The sequence below is a fragment of the Ursus maritimus genome, unplaced genomic scaffold, assembly GCF_017311325.1.
Source record: "Ursus maritimus isolate PB19 unplaced genomic scaffold, ASM1731132v1 scaffold_9, whole genome shotgun sequence".
NCBI classification, from domain to species: domain Eukaryota; kingdom Metazoa; phylum Chordata; class Mammalia; order Carnivora; family Ursidae; genus Ursus; species Ursus maritimus.
The window spans coordinates 28,855,783-28,875,234 of NW_024427107.1; the positions used below are offsets into that span (position 1 = coordinate 28,855,783).

A 19,452-nucleotide genomic window follows, 5' to 3' on the forward strand; every position below is an offset into this window, starting at 1 on the left:
GCTGAGAGAGAAGCAGGTTCCCCACTGGGCAGGGAGCCCAGTGTGGTACTCAATCCCAGGACCCTGGGATCATGACCTGAGCCAAAGGCAGATGCTTAACCCACTGAGCCACCCAGGTGTCCCTGATCCCTGAATGTCCATTTTCTTAAAATCTTGTTTAGCCGGTTTAGACTAATGTCTGGGCTCAGTTGTGTTTTTCATTTTGGGAAAAAGAACAGAAAAGTTTCCCAGCATCTGAAAAGACCAGTTCTAGAAATACTTAAATCTTTTCATCAGTGTATTTTTATATATCAGTGAACTCATGTTACCAGTATACTCAGAGTGGGCATTTAGAATGTAAGGAACCAGAGACAGAGATGGGCATGAGTTCCTTAGGGAACTACTTTAAGATTTTTATGTTTAGTACTAAAATTTTCTTAATTTATTTAGTTCAGCAAATAATACCAGCAATTTGTTTTAATGCTATGTGCTTATTTAAGCTCTGATGTACCCAAGTGCCCAAATAATACTCCCCTTTGAGAGTACACGTACTCTTGACTTGGAAAGCCTTCATTGTGAAGAGCCTTTTTAATAGGTGCTACAGAAACAAGGCACAGTGCTCTAATCATTAGTGAAAAAGAAATTGGTGGTGGTGCTTTTATGAAAGCAAGGAACATTACTGTTCTTGTAAAACATTAGAGAAAAAAATAGTGGTTGAATAGTTGTGTTTGATTTGTATATTTTGTGTTAAAATAGAATGGGCAAATATTTTGGTGGATAGGCTTTTGTCTGAGTTATTTTTAAAAATCAGGACATTTGGTCTGATAATGGCTGAGAACTTCAGAAATTGGGACTGGCCCAGAAAATGCAGAACACAGTGACCATCGCCTAAGATGACCGTACAGTTAGACACAGCCTCCTCCTTAAAGGTTTGAACTGCCAGTGCATAAACTCTAGGTGGGTTTTTGATTTGCAAAAGCTAATTCACTGCTTCCACAAATACTTCATGATGTGCTGCCAAATTTTGATCAGTTGCTTAAAATTTTTGCTTCTTCCAAGTATTTATACTGTTATTGCAACATCAGAACTTCGAACCAAATGAGCTTTGCTGGGCAGGTATGACATGTGTAGCAAAGCTTAGTTTCAGGCCTGCATTAAAGGAAGGTTCTTCAACTTCGAATGTTTCTTCAGTGAGTGGAAAGCATAAGCAAATTAGTAACAAAGTCTTATTCAAATAGTCTCCTAAAAGGGACATCAAGTAAACAGTATGATGCTTTTATAGAAAATTATACTGTAGCATTAATTGTTTTTAGTATTGGTTTAGTTCTTTATATATTCACACATTTTCATTCCCTTTTGGTAAATCGTTTGAAATTTCACAATGTACTAGTTTATGTGCAAGGTCTAAGGTTAAAACAATGTTGTTTTTAAATCTCCCTTCCCTCCACACCTTCAAAAGCAAAAATTTGGGACTTAACTGGTGAATTAATTTGTTTTGCTTAATTCCCTCAAACCTTTGCTGATACCAGTTTTTAATGAAGACTGGGTGTTTGGTAGGAGGTTAAAAAAAAACCAGCTAATTTAGAGCATGAGACTTTTTGTATGATAGGTCAAGAATGTGTGGGAGTAGGGTGTTATACTGTAAGGGCATTATGCGTGAGAGACACTGGGAAGGTAATAGACTGCCAAGGGTCAGCTGGAAATGAAAAGAAAAATCTCTACTTCCCATGCATGCTTCTTCTATAGTAATCATGTACCCCAGATTTGCAGGGTTATCTGTACTATTCCATTATCCGTGTGGAATACTGAAGTGGCCTGAAATTCTAATATTTTGGTTCTTTCAGTTGACTTCAGATACTTGAAAGCAACACAAAAATTCTTAAATGGACCATTGACCTGGTTTAGTTTCAAGGAAATTGAAATTATTTTATGTATGGCCTCCTATGTTCAGTACTCAGACTTAAACCTAATATTTTTGTAATTTAGCCGTACCCATATGGGGTTAAGTGGAGTTGTGGTATTGTTTCAGAATCTCACCACCAGTTAAAATACTATTTCCATGAAAATTCTTTTGCAGTCTTAACTGTGTTCCCAACACCTTTCAATTTTTTTCTTGAATTCTACCTTCCTCTCTTCTCTTCTCCAAGCATATCAGCTCTCCCAGCATGTTTACAATCTTGTATATATCTTCCCATGTTTTCCCCATGCTCATATAGTCATACATGAGTGTGTCATTTTACAGAAATGGCCTTTATTTAAATTAATATTTTACCCAAAGAAAATATGAATTTTTAATGTTTTAGGTCAGCATTTTCAGCCATCTTTTCTACCAGAAATATCTAAACACTTTCTTAATTGGAAAAAATGATTACTTCAGTTACCTAACAACCATTATTAATGTGTGCTGCTGTTTTATAGGAATTACCATAACTTAAGTAACACTAAACAGAACTAATAATGAATACTTGTGAGAGTGATAAGAAAGAAAATTATAAACTCTTAAAAATTTAGAGTTCCAGGGTTCCTAGCTGGCTCAGCTGGTAGAGCATGTGACTGTTGGTCTCTGGGTTGTAAGTTCAAGCCCCACATTGGGTGTAGAGATTACTTAAAAAAAAAAAAACTTTTTAAAAATAATAATAATACATAAAAGAATTCTGCATTCAGGAATTTTACCTTACATTTACTATTTATGCCCTTAAAGAGATAAGGCATTTGAAAGTTGATTAGGAATATCCATCATTTCCCATAGTTGAAATGCGTTCTCCTATCAGGGTATTAACTTTATCTTTAGTTAAATTTAATTAATTTCATTGACCTAAACTGTTTGATTGGATGTTTGCCAAGACTTAAAATTTACCTTTTTTAATAGTAGTAAGTAGGATGAGATACCCAACATTGTAACTTGGATATTTTAAGTTCAATCAGAAAGGCTGCTGCATTCCTCTTGGTTAAAGAGATAAGGCAAACTAATTTGATTCCTATATATGAAAGTTTCTTTTCATAGGAAAGAAATTGCTCTTTTAATTTTAAATAATTCTTAATCCATGTCCTTGGCTTATACATGATACATGTTATTCTTTAAATGAAATCCTGCTGATCCTTATTCACATGTGTTTGACTTTTCTTAATAATAGTAGTGGCTTGCACCAAGCTCTTCACACTTTAACTCTCAATATTTGGGATTGTGAACACTACAGTCTCAAAATATATCATGATTCCTAACAAATTAGTGTATTTGATTAGCGCTTTTTAAAAAGTTAAATTGATGATATGTTCCTTCATTTGGGGATTTTTAAGAAGTAAATAAAATTTAATATTAATGTTTTCCATCCAATTACAGGAGACAGAAATACCACCAGAGGAGGGGTACTGTGACTTTAATAGTAGGCCAAATGAGAACTCTTACTGCTATCAACTTCTTCGACAACTAAATGAACAAAGAAAGAAAGGTATTCTTTGCGATGTCAGCATTGTGGTGAGCGGAAAAATCTTTAAAGCTCATAAGAACATCCTGGTTGCAGGCAGCCGTTTCTTTAAGACTTTATATTGCTTTTCAAACAAAGAAAGCCCTAACCAAAACAATACTACCCATTTAGATATTGCTGCAGTTCAAGGTTTTTCAGTCATCTTGGACTTCTTGTATTCTGGTAACCTGGTGCTCACAAGCCAAAATGCCATTGAAGTGATGACAGTGGCCAGCTACCTTCAAATGAGTGAAGTTGTTCAAACTTGCCGAAATTTCATTAAAGATGCCTTAAATATAAGCATTAAATCAGAAGCTCCAGAGTCTGTAGTGGTGGACTATAATAATAGAAAACCAGTTAATAGAGATGGTCTATCTTCATCACGGGATCAAAAAATTGCCAGTTTTTGGGCAACACGGAATCTTACCAATTTGGCAAGTAATGTAAAAATTGAAAATGATGGTTGTAATGTCGACGAGGGCCAAATAGAAAACTACCAAATGAATGACAGTAGTTGGGTCCAGGATGGTTCACCTGAATTGGCTGAAAATGAATCTCAAGGTCAAACAAAAGTGTTTATTTGGAATAATATGGGCTCCCAGGGAATTCAAGAGACTGGCAAAACAAGGAGGAAAAACCAAACTACAAAGAGATTTATTTATAATATACCACCTAATGAAACAAACTTAGAAGATTGCTCAGTGATGCAGCCACCTGTTGCCTATCCAGAAGAAGATATGTCATTCATCAAGGAAGAACCAGGTAAATATTTTATATACAAAGGTATCTCAGTTTTCATTCTAATTAATTATGGTTGGATATAATCTTGAAGTATATTTTTAAAGTGTTTATTAAACTGTAAAAGTAATACACAGATACTAAATTTGAGTGTTTATAATGGAAGAGAGAAAATTACTCAATATAATTTTGGTATATCTTTCCACATGCGTATGAGTTTCTCAAAGTTTGTGTTAGTAATCAGGTATTGTTTATATTACTATGGGGTGTGTGGACTCTTCATTTATAGTTCTTTGATCTTTAGCCTCAGATCACTTTTTTTTGCACGCAATATTGGAAAAGGTAAAAGGTAATGTAATCTTAGTTAGTATCTTTGTTGTGATATATAATCAGTTTGTCATTTCAGAACATTTTTGAGACCTAATTAACATTTTCTTATTCCCAGGTTTTTTTGGGTAATTAAACATTTAAGTGTTTTTTAAAATTTTGCAAATGACAGTGGGATTATTCCAATTTGTTTAGAGCTACTATTATATTCTTAACCATCTTCCAGAAGCTGAAATGTTTTAAATTTGTCCCACTGTCCCCTCATTTTCATTCTCATTCATTTAAGAGAGAGGACTCTGAGACCTTTCTCCTCACTATATATACAAAATTTTAGCATATCACATTTGTACCATGGACTTTTTTTTTTTTATGGGTTTTAGTGGGTGTGGGGACCATTGTTAGAGTGTATAAACAGAAAGATTTGAAACTTTAATTGCCTTTGCCTGGCTTAATTATATTTGAAGAAGCAGCCCTGTGGATTTGAGGTTTTCCTATGCAGACCCCAGACCTGAGGTGTATGTCTACCCTCTCATATATGATTTAATGTTTGTTTTGCTGCCTCAAAGCTCTGCAGCTATTCAGTGTCTGATTTACATCACGATGGTCATCTGGGGACGGAGTACTTTGTTAGAAAGAATCATTGTTTTTAGTTCTAAAGGGCAGAATGCTATAGTAATCCTATGAGATGGTTTCTCTGGCTTTTTAGGTGTGGATTTAGTTTTCATTGGTTTTCAGATTTATTTAGGTGAAAATCAACATATCTGTGTAATGAATATGATTTACTGATCTTTTCCCTCATACTTGTGGACGGTTTAATAATTAAATCTCAGAAGCAGTTTCTTTGAAGTATTAAGGGTGGATTTTCTTTGCATCACTTTATTTTGGCTTAATTTTGAATATAGAAGACCTTGAAACAATTCTCAAAAATGAGGTACGTTGTCTTCTGCTGCAGTGATTAATCCTTTAATAGTATGATGGGAACCCTATGGTGTTCTTTAAAACACAAACACACACACACAGCAGTTTAAGACATAAGCAGGTTTTTGGGGTAGTAATTGGCAAAACTAATCAGATCTAACCCCATTCTTAAAGCCACATATAATTGGAGTGATTCAAAGAAAAGCACTACTATTGAACCACAGTGCATACGTTACAAACTTGTTTTAAAAAACACACACACACACACACACACACTTTTTATTTATTTGACAGAGCACAAGCAGAGGGAGCAGCAGGCAGGGGGAGAAGGAGAAGCAGGCTCCCCACTGAGCAGGGAGCCTGACATGGGGCTGGATCCTAGGACTCTGAGATCATGACTTGAGCCAAAGGCAGCCGCTTAACTGACTAAGCCACCCAGGCGCCTCCACAATGCATACTTTAAAAAATAACATTACTAGGTATTTTGGCAAGCACCCCCTCAGCTGAGTTTGTATCAATGGAATAGGTGTATCATAAATTTTTGGTAGTCTAATATGCTTTCAATTTGTCTCTTACATCTTAAAAAAAAATTGTATTAAGTGACAGGTATCATTTTGGTGTCTGAACTTTGTTAACTGACATTTGATTTTATCGTTGATAAAATAAATCATTGATATTCCAGCTGTTAAACTTTTTGCAACTTCTCAGTGCCTCTAAATCCAACCTCACTGAATGGCAGGAAATGGGGGTCTTACAAGAATATTATGATTAGGAAATAATATGATATAGAGCAAGGGTTTGGCAAATTTTTACTGTAAAGGACCAAACAACAAATATTTTTGGCTTTGCTGGTCATAAAGTCAGTTACTTAACTCTACCATTGTAGCATGAAAGCGGTCACAGACAGTAAGTATACACAGATGATTATGGGTATGCTTCAGTAAAGCTTTATTGTAAACCCTTGTTATAGAGCAGTGGGTCTTAATCTTTCTTGGCTGCATATTGACATCACTTGGAACTTTGCAGACCATGATGCTTGGGTCTTTCCAGTAGGGATTGAGTTAATTGGTTCTGGGATGTTGCCTGGTTGGAATTTTTTAAGTTCTGTAGGTGATTATACTGTGAGCGAAGGTTGAGATCCACTGACGAAGAGGAAAGAGCTTAAATTGAGTCATGATTTGAAAATGAGCTCTGTACCTACCTACTGTGTGACCATGACCAAATTCAATTAAACTCCTGTTTTAAGTTTCCTCATCTTTAAAGTGTGGTACTTACTTTAAGGAATTATTATGAAAATTAACTGACAAGAGCACAACTGTCATGGTCATTATAGATCCCCTTAAAATTGGGAGACTTGAGATTATTTAAAATCAGAAAAGAAGTTACTTTATATTGAGCCAAAATTCATTGTTTTTAACTTCGTGATTCTGCCATTTTAGTAGTATAATCTGAGCCTAACCTCTAACCTCTCTAATCTATCTGATAACCAACCCTTCAGATATTATAATTTATTAAACTAAGTGAATTCCTTGTGAATTCTAAGCTCCTTTTACCATCTTTCTTAGAGTCATAGACCTATTTTTTTTTTTCACCCAGAAATTTTGGTGTGCAGAATTAACTACAACTTGGGAGGCAAATTCTGACCAATATAGAACATAGTGGGTCTGTGTTTATCAAGGTTAAGGCCTGTCTCAAGGTCATTCAGCCAGTAAAAATAGAGGCAGGTTTCATGTTTAAGACCGTCTCACATTAAAACCTTGCAATTAATGAACTGGTAGACTGAGTCTTTGAAAAAAAATCCGGTCCCTTTTAAAACCTCAAACCTTTTTATGAACTGCACCATCATTAGTTATACTTTGATTTCCATTTACTGAGAAAATACTGAAAATGTTCAGTGAAATGCCTTTAAATGAATTTGAAGTTCTGTACATAAGTATCTGAAAAGTCATAGTAAATTATTTTATGGTCTGTGAGCGATGCTTGGCATATTTGGACATGTGGATCCCTTTAAGAACTATGACTTCCCCAGACTCTTAAGCCTATAGCCTGTAAACCACAGCTCTAAATATCTTCTTGCCACATACTGTTGAAGTTTGTGTTCGGATGCCTCATAGAGAAGTGTTGTAAGATATGAAGCTAAGAAGGTACAACCAGAAATATCAGGGATTTTATTTAGATTTTTTTTTTTAAACTAGTGTATCCATTATTTGATTCGCTTCTGCAGTTTGCTGCAAATCATTTTTGGCATATGAGGATACTTGAAAGTAGAAATTAGGAAAGGTTAGAAACTTCTGTCCTTTTTACTGTTTTATTGGAGTTTATGGGATAATTAAAACGGTCAGGAGAAAAATAAATTCCAGGTAATAAAATAGGAAAAAAGGTGTCATTAATGAGTTGCTTTGGTAATATAAAAATTTCAGGTCCTTGTCTTGCTGATTCACAACCAGAAAACAAATTTCAGCCAAATAAAGTATATAAAAATCTGAGATTAGAAATTAAATTGTAGGAGTAAACGTAATACCTATATTGTTTTACAGAGTGTGGTCACACTTCACACATGGCTATTGCTTTTAATCAGAGCTAGTCACATGTTAATCTTATTGCTGATCTTTTGATGCTCCAGGATTATAAGGAACATGATTTTCTGTATCTAGATTTTTCTGTTATTTCAGTCACACTAGCAGGTTGCACCCATTGTAAATAACTGCTCTGCATATATATACATACATTTAATTTATGCATGCATACTTCGTTTTGAACATTTTTGAAATGACTGACAAGAAACATCAGCAAAACAAATAAAATACAGCAATAAAGAAGTAAAGTGTGCTAATCAAGAGTGTTAATATAGTTGCCCTAATTAAGTTTTTAATTGGCTCTAAGATACTAAGCAGCCTCTCAAAAGGAGGAAACGTGCCAGTTCTGGAAGATGACAAACTTCTCTGGTACTGAATTTTGAAAGGAATTTTTTTCAGTGGGGTTTTATACAGTTGATACCATGTAGTATAATATTTCCTCAAAAGCTTTTCTAGTAAATGAAGCAGATTATGTAATTAGGTTTTTTTAATCTTTAATACAAGCTGATGTAATTCTGTATAGATGATTTTTTTTCTTAATGTCATATATATATATTCAGATGCAAGGGGATTTTACATGAGCAGAATATAATTTATAGAGTTCTTTTAAATCTGAAAGTTCCTTTCTTTCATCTCTCCTTCTGGGGAAAACAGTATTAAAACATTTGTATGTGGGGCGCCTGGGTGGCTCAGTTGTTAAGCGTCTGCCTTCCGCTCAGGGCCTGATCGCAGGGTCCTGGGATAGAGCCCCACATCAGGCTCCTCCGCTGGGAGCCTGCTTCTTTCTCTCACACTCCCCCTGCTTGTGTTCCCTCTCCCGCTGGCTGTCTCTCTCTCTCTGTCTAATAAATAAATACAATCTTCAAAAAAAAATTTATGTTTTTATTAATCCTTATAAGTAGAGTTGAAATCAGGTTTCAAACCTTTACAGTTTGAATTTGTATATTTGCCTTTTGCTTAAAAAGCACATGATTTGAGTAAAGACAACCTTGAGAAGAGAATGCTCAGGCTAAATATCTTTAAGATACTCTAATGAATCATATTTGAAGTAATGAATTATTCTATTTATAGTGAACTCTTTAGAGCTATCTACTAACCAGCATTTCTGCTCTTCTGTGTTTTTGATACAGTTGATATCTGACCTTACTTTCAGATGTTGCCGAATCTTAAAATGCTTTCTAAATGATAAAATTTTTACAATTTTGAAAACTGGGCATCGCATTTGAGACTCGTATTTTGACCATGCCATATAAATTACTGTATAAACCATTTCAAATATGTTTAAAAACCATGGAACTTGGCTTTAAGGCGATACGTCCTTTGGACTCAGTTTTGTTATTTGACTATAACTAGCCTTGAGTATATCCCACATAATGTCTCTAATGGGAAGAAAGAAAAATTTCGTAATTCTGACATTTTGAAAACAGTAAAAACTACCCAAAGCTTTTTATCATGTTGGCAACAAAACCCAATACTCGGCCGCCAAGCCAGCTATTGATTTATGTCTTTAGTCTTTAAATGTGAATATTCATGTTTTGTTGCAGAAGTACTGTTCTGATGATAGGATGCTTCTCTATACCCCATTGGGAGTATTGTAGTTACTACTTTTCTAAAATCTGAAAATTGCTGCATCCTACATCTTCCTCTAAGTATTTCAGATAGAATTACGGATCTGGATTAGTTTTGTTTGTTTAAATCTTAGGGGGTTCCAGATGTTCTCTAACTTCAGGCATCCTTTTGGTTGAATGTTATGAAGGATGAAATACAAGTGACAATGTTAAGGCACTTTTCTTCAGAAACTATTAAAATTGGGTGTTAATGGTAGTTCGAAGGCCTGATGTTCATGTTAAAAAAATAAAGGTCCACCAGTAGTTCATGGGCTATAAAATATACTAATACATAAGAATCTCCCAATGTTTAATCTTAAGAGGATGACAATAAGTAGTAGGAATATTCTGCCATCTTTTTTTCCCTTTTCTTTTCCTCTGCTTAGTGTTCTTTCCTTCCCTATCTGCCATATTTGAGATGACGGTACTTTTTATTACCTACAAGTTAGAAACCCTAAAGAGACAGAATCTGTGTGGCCAGACCAGGTGTTGAAGAAGCCTTGTAGATCAGTTACAGAAGCATTTTTGTGAGTTCTGTCTGCTCAGAGTATCAAGTTGTCTAAATAAACTCTTTAAGTGTCAATCCCTGAGAGATGTATAAAACTGAAATTTTGATTTCTGACGTAGTCTTAATATTCTGGGGTGGCCAAATGGTCTTAAGTCTTCATTCATAGTTTTCTCTCCAGAAAAGTTATGTTATAACCGAATATTACTTTCCTGGCATACCAGACTAGCTTACCACATCATAATAGGGAATTTGGTAATTAAATTTTTATTTAAATACCCAAAAACGTAAGCATCTTGCCAGATGGCGTTGATGTCAAGATTGAGGAATCCTTTACCTGGAACTTGTTCATAGTGGGATTGCTGCGGGGTAGAAACGTACCTGTTTGGTGTGACAAATGTTACAATAATAAGTATGGCAGGGGGTGCAGTAGGAGGTTCCTAACTGCTCAGAAGACTTGGAGAAAGCTATATAGAGAAGGCAGTAGTAATAAGAATTGGATCGTGTGTAGAAGTTTGCCAGGAGAGGGAGAAGGACATTCACTGACTACAAGGTGGCAAGAACTCAGGGTAAGTAGGTGAAAGAATAGAAAATGAAGTTGGGTAGATAGGTTAGAGCCAGGTTGTGATTTCTCTTTGTTCTACCTGGTAAATTTACGAATTTTATTTATCATACTGAGGCAGTGGGAGGTTTTAAAGTAGAGATTAGGTCTGTTTATATTTGCCTTTAGGACAAACATTTGGAGGGTGTTCATGGATTGGAGTGGGGAGTGATCTGGGTAGACCTTTTAAGGACTAGTGAGAGCAGAAATAACAGCCTTGTTTGAGTAGTGCAAAGAAGAAACAGCTTCGTCTGAGATGGGGCAGTCACGTGAGTCAGTGGGGTGTGAATGGAAACTACTGTATTTTGAGTCTAGGCTACTATAGGAACTGTCAAGGGTGCTTTATATAATAAATTTGTAAGTGAATTTATTCCAGTGAAAAGTAGGAAAAAACACGATCACAGTGAATAAAGAAGAAAAATTATACCTGTTCATGAAAAAACAAAATAGTTCTGAAAGTATTCAGAGAAGAGAAACTTGATGTTGATATGTATTTATGTGAAAATGAAAGTGGGGAAAGATCTGAGTCTTTGTACAACGAAGTTATTTCTAAAACCTTGATTTCTGATGTCTTCTCTCGTTTTATTCTTCTTAAGAATATTTGTCTTTTAGGAAAATATAAGTTTACACCTGCCTCATGGTTGGAATTTTGAGAACAAAAGAAAGTGGTCAGGGAAACCTTCCCAACTTTTGTTTAGCACTTGAAGTGGGTGCTGTACTGTTCCCTAACCAGATGATTTGGAAGCACTGCTAACCTTCTGTGGTCCCAGAGAAACTTGCAACCACAGGCACCAAGATTAACCTCACTTAATGACACCAGATTTATATTCCACTTTACATTTTACTCAGTATGTTCACTTACTTATGTCACTTTTCATAGCAACTTTGTGAAGAAGGCAAACATGGCTACCTTTTTTATGTGGGAAAAATGAAGTTGTTAAAATTTTGAGTAGAAACATTTACTATCATTCTTTTTAATCTCATTTTCTTTCCATTGCTTGTTAATCTGATTTTTTAATCCATGAATATCTTTCTTAAAAACATGCAAAACATGGTTAATCAGAATTATTTTAAAATGAACCTGAAGAGAAGATTGCTTTCAAGGATAGACAAAAAATACTAACTATAAAGGACAATAGCTGATACCTAGGTACACTTTAGATTTGGAAATTGTTTTATTAAATAAAGAAGTAAGTAAAGTAAATGTTGATTTAGCCCGGAGTGTAGTCTTTATTTTTGTTTATTTAGCAAGTTTAAATGAAATGAAAGGATATCCATAGGAAGGTCACAAATGTCAAAAAGCAAGTATAGTAGAGCTTATTTTTTAATCCTATAATTTGGAGGAAAAGATGACCAGAGTTAACTGCTTTCACTTCCTAGTGAAGCAAAATTCATTTCTGTTTCACGTGTATGGTTGGTTGCCTCACGTCTATCCCACTTAACATCAACTGATTAGAAATGAGTTGCTAGGCAGTTTGGCTGATTTCAAATAAGGTACAGCAGTGATAGGATGAATTGATCCTGATTTACGTGTGTTATTTATGAAAGCTTATGGTCAACCTGGAAGAGCTCACCTATTCTGAGATTGGTTTTTGATATCAAGAACCAAGTAATAAAAGAGTTTTGGTATCTGTAGCTTAGTTATGGTTTTGTTTTTGAGAAGAAACACCGTACACAGGAAGAATATATTTGTCATCTGTTAAGCTTTCAGGTTGAGGTGTTCTGTGCTTAGTGTAGGATTAAAGATCACAAATTAAATTCTAATTCTTAAGCGGTAGGATAGGAGACAGGAAATGTCTATTTTAAGAACTAGCTGAGGAAGCCTTTAACAAATCACTATAGAATGTTACATAAATAGAAACACCCTGCCTGTATTTACAAACCCACTTGGCAGAATTTTAAGAAGTGCCCTCTGGACATACTGTACACTCCAGAATAATGACTTTTTCTTTTTCTTTTTTTTTTTTTTTAAGATTTTATTTGAGAGAGCAAGCAAGAAAGCACAAACCTGATGAGGCAGAGGGAGAAGCAGGAGCTTGATGCAGGGCTCAATCCTGGCACTCCAAGATCATGGCCTGAGCCAAAGGCAGATGCTTAACCAACTGAGCCGCTCGGGGGCCCACGGAATAATGACTTTTTTAAAACAGATATCGGAAAAACTAGTACAGTTGTTTGAACATTGATTTAAATTTACTTTTGAAATACATTCAGCTTTTCATAGGAAAATAAAGCCACTAAATTTCAGTTAATCATTTCCAGTTTGTGGTTATGTTTTAGTGTCACTATACAGCAGAAAACTGAGAAATTATTCTTTAAATACCATTAATTAAACTAAACTAGTAATAGAGGTACAGAGAGCAGACTATTCAAACCAACATTTAACAGCACTTTACTTGAAAAAAGTTTTGTCAGGGTGCCTGGGTGGCTCAGTTGGTTAAGTGTAAGCATCTGCCTTTGGCCCAGGTCATGATCTCGGGGTCCTGGGATCAAGGCCCCAGTCGGGCCCTCTGCTAAGCGGGGAGTCTATTTCTCCCTCCCTTTGTGCTCTCCCTCCCCCTATCTGTCTCTCTCAAATAAAGAAAATCTTAAAACAAAAAATGTTTTGTCATGCATTGTGATGAATGCTGGGAAAATGAAACCTAACTAGTATCCCACTTCTCACGGGACAGGTAAAGGAGTCTGTTTACTGTTGCTCTTCTCCACGTGAAGTACTTGTTCATTCTCCTGACTTCCAGCGCATTTATTCTAGGCAATAATCTCACTTTTTTACTATTCAGTATTACAGAGAAAATAAAAGCTGATAGATGGATGTCCTTAAGTACCTGTCTTCAGACTTCTCTTTGTATGTTGATTGTCTTTGCTGTCTCTTCTAAATATCCAAAAATTTGCTTCAGGATTCCAGAATCCTTCTCTTTGAATTTCTTTAATACTTTCAACTTCTCCCTTTCTTAGTGAATTCATTTCAGCATTTAAATGTTCATTACTTTCAACTTTTAAATAAACTCTTACTCTATGTCTCCCTCTTCTCTTTTGCAACCAAATTTCTCAAATTGTATTATATATCATAATTCATCATCTTCCATTCACAATGCAGGCCACTCTTTTTCTCCTTGCCCCACTGATCTACTGGTGTCACCTACTCTAAGACCACCAGTGACTTCCTAGGTGTTCAGTATTTGTTGAATGAAAGTAATGTACGTTTCAGTCCTTATCTTAAATTTTTGGCAGCATTTTCACGGTGGATTCATTCTTGAAATAACTCTTTTCCTAAAATCTGTATCATTTTCTAGTTTATTAAATTGTAGGTTTCCTCAACATACTGGTCATAGTTTTTTCCTCATGGTCCCATCTGTTTACTTCCATGGCCTTACTTACCACACATATTCTGACAGCTCATTTTTATCACCAGCTTAAGCATCGTATTTGTATAGCCTTTGGTGCTAATTTCTCCACTTAGGAGCTTAAATGAAAAAAAAAATAGTTAAAATTTTGATTGTTATATGCCAGGCAAAGAGCTAAGCACTTTCCGTTTGTTATCTCATATGCCCTTGGATATAATAAATGAAAATGCATAGGTCTTTTCCTGGTAATTTCTCTACTTTTATAAATAAAACAGTTCTCAATCTTTAGTAAGCATCAGAATCACCTAGAGGACTTCATAAAATGCAGATTTCTGGGCCCCACCTCCACAATATCTGATTCAGTAGGTTGGGATGGGGCTTAAAATTTTACATTTCTAGCGAGTTCCTGGGTAACGCCCCTGCTGCTGATGTGGGAACTACATTTTGAGAACCACTACATTAGAGAAGCGGGATAACCTGCTGGGGTGTGGCAGAGCTGACAGTTGGTCCCAGGCAGTATCTAGAGTTTACCCATTTAACCCACTGTTCCCACTCTAAACATGTTAAACCACCTCTTTCTTAGGACCTGTCACAGTATCTTCACAACTACCCAAAACTGGTCCCAAACTGGTCCTCTTCCAGAGATCCCTAACTGCGCTTTGTATAGGATGGAAACATCCCTCGTTGCCTTGAACGCTGCCTCTCCCATATTCAGTCTCATCAAGCACTGGTGGTGGTTCTTCCACAAACGGCTTTCCTTCATTTGCTACTGCCATCAACCAAGTCAAGTCGCTTCTCGTCTGGATTTCTAAAACAGCTTCCTAACTAGTCTCCCTGTGTCTCCTTTTACCTTCCTTTAATTCATTCATACAGTACCAGGAACAGTCTTTTTAAAAGGTAAATGGGATTAATGCCTTATTTAAAAATCCTTTTACTGCTGTTAAAGGCCAAAATCGTTACCATGGCCTGCAGTGCTCTATGTGACCTGACTACTTCTGCTTGAGGATCATTTTATACTAGTCTTTCTCTTCCTCATTATGCAATTATGTAATCCTACTGGCCTCTTAGAACATAAGTGCCAAATCTTCAGTAATTTGGGGTTTTATAAGTGCACTAGAACCATTATTGGGTGGTATTCTGTTCTATAAATGTACCACGTTTTATTTGCCCACCATCAATTTTTTTGAACCAAGAACCTGCTTATGTAAAGAGGAGTTTTGTGTTTGTTTTCTTTTTTTTTTCTTTTTTTTTTTTTCTTTTCCCCCTCTTGAGTGTTGGTAAGCCAGAGCAGTATGGCATGGCGATATCAAAGATGAGTCTTAAATGACAGAGGACAGATTGTCCATAAAAAGTGGCATTTTAAAAATGTCTTCAAATACTTTTTTTTTTTAAGATTTTATTTATTTGAGAGACAGATTGAGAGACTAGTGGAGGAGGGGCAGAGGGAGAAGCAGACTCCCCAAGGAGCAGGGAGCCCAACTTGGGACTTGGTTCCAAGACCCTGGGATCATGACCGAGTTGAAGGCAGACGCTAACTGACTGAGCCAACCAGGAGCCCCTGTTTTCAGATACTTTTAATTTGGGAGAGTAGATAGTACCAGTGGGATGGTGCTAAGTTCACTAGTAGGAACCGGAATATTAGGACCCTGTATTCTAAACTAAGGAGTTTGAACATAAACCTATAAAAGCTCGGTTGAACCATTGAAGATTTTAAGTTAAGGGAGCAACTTAGGACTTAAACGTTTTAGGAAAATCTCTCTGGCATTATGAATAGAAGTATGAGAATTGTATTTTGAAGCAAGGAGACCAAGAAATTATTTCAGTAATTCACTAACTAACCCAAGAGAACAGTGACAGGTACCTGAATTAAGGCAGTGGTAGAGAAACGGAAGGGATGGAACAGATTTAAAAGAAATTAACAGAGTGGAACCAAAAGCATTCATCTCATTAGTATATCTTCTGTTAGGCTGCTTCTCCACATCGTTTCCATAAGGAATTAACTCTCCTCTGAACTCTTCTTTTACTATTCTACCTTTAATTGGTCTTTTTCACTTCCGAATCAATACAGGAACAGTTACGTTTTACACATCTAGTACTTAGTACTGACAGCAGCTGTCATTGGGTGCCAAACACCATAATTTGTAACACTTGCATTATCTAATTTAATTTCTGTATCAAATCTATGATCTGGTTGGAAGCATATGAGGAAACTGAGGCACATGCTCACATAGCCAGTAACCTAATCCACCTGCCTCTTAAAGCTTATTCCTGTCCAATACACTGTTCTTCCTATTGAGTGTGCACTTGTTCTTGTGGTTGAAAACCATGTCTTATGATTTTGTGCCTTAATAGCATTAAGCACATAGTAGATATTATAATTTGCAGATATTTTCCTCTTTAATCTGCATAAGAAACAGTACCAAGAAGGGAGGAGTGGTTGGTGATGGCTATAGTGTGGTTGTAAATAACAGATAATTCTACATCTCCTTTTCAGATCTGGATGGTGCTCTACTCTCAGGGCCAGATTGTGATAGGAATGTGAATACAAATTTATTGGCTGAAGCCGGCTCCAGTCAGGATGGAGGTGATGCTGGTAGGTACAGTAGGATTTTATTTTAGTAAGAGTGTGTTTAAGAGGATTTGAAGATTGGGAAGTGTTTGTGTATATGTTTAAGGACCTATTGAGGTTTCTTTTCCTTAAAGGAGAGTGTTATATGTAAATACTTTGAATCGGCTTCTGATACGCCTTTTGCAGCTTGGTAAATACAAATGAATGGGTGTTTATTATTGTTCAGGGGAGCCATTTATTTAAAGCTTTTCAAATTCTTAAAAATCAAGTAATTAAGTTAATAGAGCTGGTGGCTTCCTGCTAGTGTGTGTGTGTGTATAATGTATATATGTGTGTATATATATATATAATGTGTGTGTGTGTGTGTGTGTATATATATGTGTATATATATACACATATATATAATGAAAATGGTAATTATCCAAATGGTTGATTAATGTATTTTAATTAGCGTTGATGTAAAATAATAGTATGTTTGGTAACGGTGATAGGAATGGTGATAGGAAATGTTAATTCTAAATAGTAATGTTTTTATCAGTTGTACTTTGGGGGGGTATCCTATACATAGAGGCACAGAATCCATAAATACTTCAGAGAACAACATGAATATAAATAAATTAGGAAGGGAAAAAAGCTTTCTTTAGAGAGGAATGCCAAGCTAATAAATAATGACAATTGAAAAAATACCCCACAGGAAATAATTCAAGATCATCCGTGGATGTTAAGCCACTGTTGATGGGCTTATCTCAAAATGATTGGGCAAAAGGTTGTTGAAATAGCATATTCACATGGTCTCCGTATCATCTCACAGATTACTTCAGTTACAAAGAGGAAAAGATTGCTTTATAATTAAAAGAAGCAGAAATAACCATGCCTCTTACCAATGCACTAGCCAGCACACAACATTACCTATGTAATATTCTTGTCAAAATGTTTAACCCAAATCAAATCATGAGGGGGGAGAATACGAGACTGGTCTACACAAATCCAGCTAGTCTGGATTTTAAAATGTTAATGCCATGAAAAACAAGCAGAGGAACCACTAGATTCAAGCAAACCAACTAAATGCATTGTCACTCTTGATGACATAGGGTTCTAAAATAACTAAAGGGGCATTTGGGGAACAGTTGGGAATTTGAATGTATAGTATGGATAAATGATAAGACAATTTTAAATTTCTTGGATGTGATAAAGGTACTGTGGTTATGTAGGAGAAAGTTCTAGAAGATCCGTGCTACATTGAGGGGTGAAGCAATGATGGGCAAGTTTTCAAATAATACATAAAGGGTGCGTATGTGTATTCATGGAGAGAAAGCACATGTGGCAAAACTATTTGTACAAAGGTACACAAAGGGATATAGATGTTCATTGATTCAACTTCTCGTACCTTTGGAATTCTTTAAAACTTATGGGGAGGGCAACAGCTAGGGGTACTCTTCACATAAAGCTTTCAGAGGCTTCTGAATATAGTATGCACTGACCAAAGTTAAGCCACGTAATTTTGAAGAAAAGAAGTTGCCTTAAGTTGGTTTCTCCCAGCTGTTGAATTTATAAAAAGTTTTGAAATGAGCCATTTACAGATCATATGGGTTGAACTTAAAGACTTTTTCCTTAATACAAAAAATCACTAATAGTACAAGGTATTTTATATTTGGTTTAGAAATCTGGTTGAAGAGTGGGCCTACTTGACAGTGTATGTGAATTTATATGTAAAATTCTCATTTCTGCACATGAACATTTTCAGTGGAGAATGGTCCATATAATTCATCTCCTTTTCAAAAAGTACTCTTGATTTAGAGTCATTTCTCTTCAGGGGACATTTTGATCCATTTTTGTTTTTGCACCAGAGATCAGCCTTTGTCTTCTGATTTTCACTTCAAAGGAACACTGCTTTCTTCTTAGTTCGCCATTATGGAAAAATGTACCCTGAAGGATATTATTGAGCAGTGAGCACAATTTTGAAGTAGATCTTGAATGACCTTAATGATCTTTCAGTGATTGAATTACAAAAGCAATACCTTTGTCAAGCTGCTCATATACTTCTATAAGTAACCTCTACTGGTTATAGGAATTTGGCCAGAGGAAAGAAGTTTGGGGTGAGGTTTTCTTAATTTGAATTGTCATTTTGTATTATGGTGTCTCCTGTCTGTTATTGTGGATGCTTTTTATTAATCTTTACTATAGGTTATTTAGAGAAACATGGAATTTCAAGTATTAAGAACTTCTAATTCTGAATCTTAGGTTATCGGTTTATAAAATATATTTTTTGAAACATGGAATTTCAAGTATTAACTTCTAATTCTGAATTTTAGGTTATCAATTTGTAAATTTTTTTAAAGGTTTTTTTTATTTGAGAGTGAGCAAGCATGAGTTGGGAGAAGGGCAGAGGGTGAGGGAGAAGCAGACTCCCCACTGAGCAGGGAGCCTGAGAGCTGAATGCAGACGCTTAACCAACTGAGCCACCCAGGTGCCCCTATAAATTATTTTAGGGGTATGCTGTTCTTACATCTAATGAAAATATTAACTTGAGGATATTAACATATCTAACATTTCTGACATTAGTTTTGCAAGTATTTTGATCAAGTCATGCTAGATACATTTATTCAACAAATAATTGAAGGATTGTATGCTTTGGACATAAGAAATACAAAGGTGAGTAAAACAGTCACAATCCTTGCTCTCAGAGCTTACTTTTTTGCACTGATTTGATCAAGAACTATGAGTCAAAGCTCAAACTTTATTTACAAATGTTAAGCTGAAATTGATAGATTCATGTTCACAGGCTACCACCCCCATCCTAATTTCCATCCCCTGCCCCCCCCCCACA

The 19,452-nt window shown here is 35.7% G+C and overlaps 1 protein-coding gene across 2 annotated transcripts in view; it reads left to right on the forward strand.

The window, feature by feature from the left end:
- Window positions 1–19,452, forward strand: part of ZBTB10 (zinc finger and BTB domain containing 10) — a 39,244-nt gene that overhangs the window by 9,989 nt on the left and 9,803 nt on the right. For both annotated transcript variants that reach the window (XM_008689085.2, XM_040625809.1), the window contains exons 2-3: window positions 3,320–4,205; window positions 16,551–16,649. In XM_008689085.2, coding sequence (XP_008687307.1) covers window positions 3,320–4,205; window positions 16,551–16,649 — 985 coding nt within the window. The remainder of the gene's footprint in view (window positions 1–3,319; window positions 4,206–16,550; window positions 16,650–19,452) is intronic.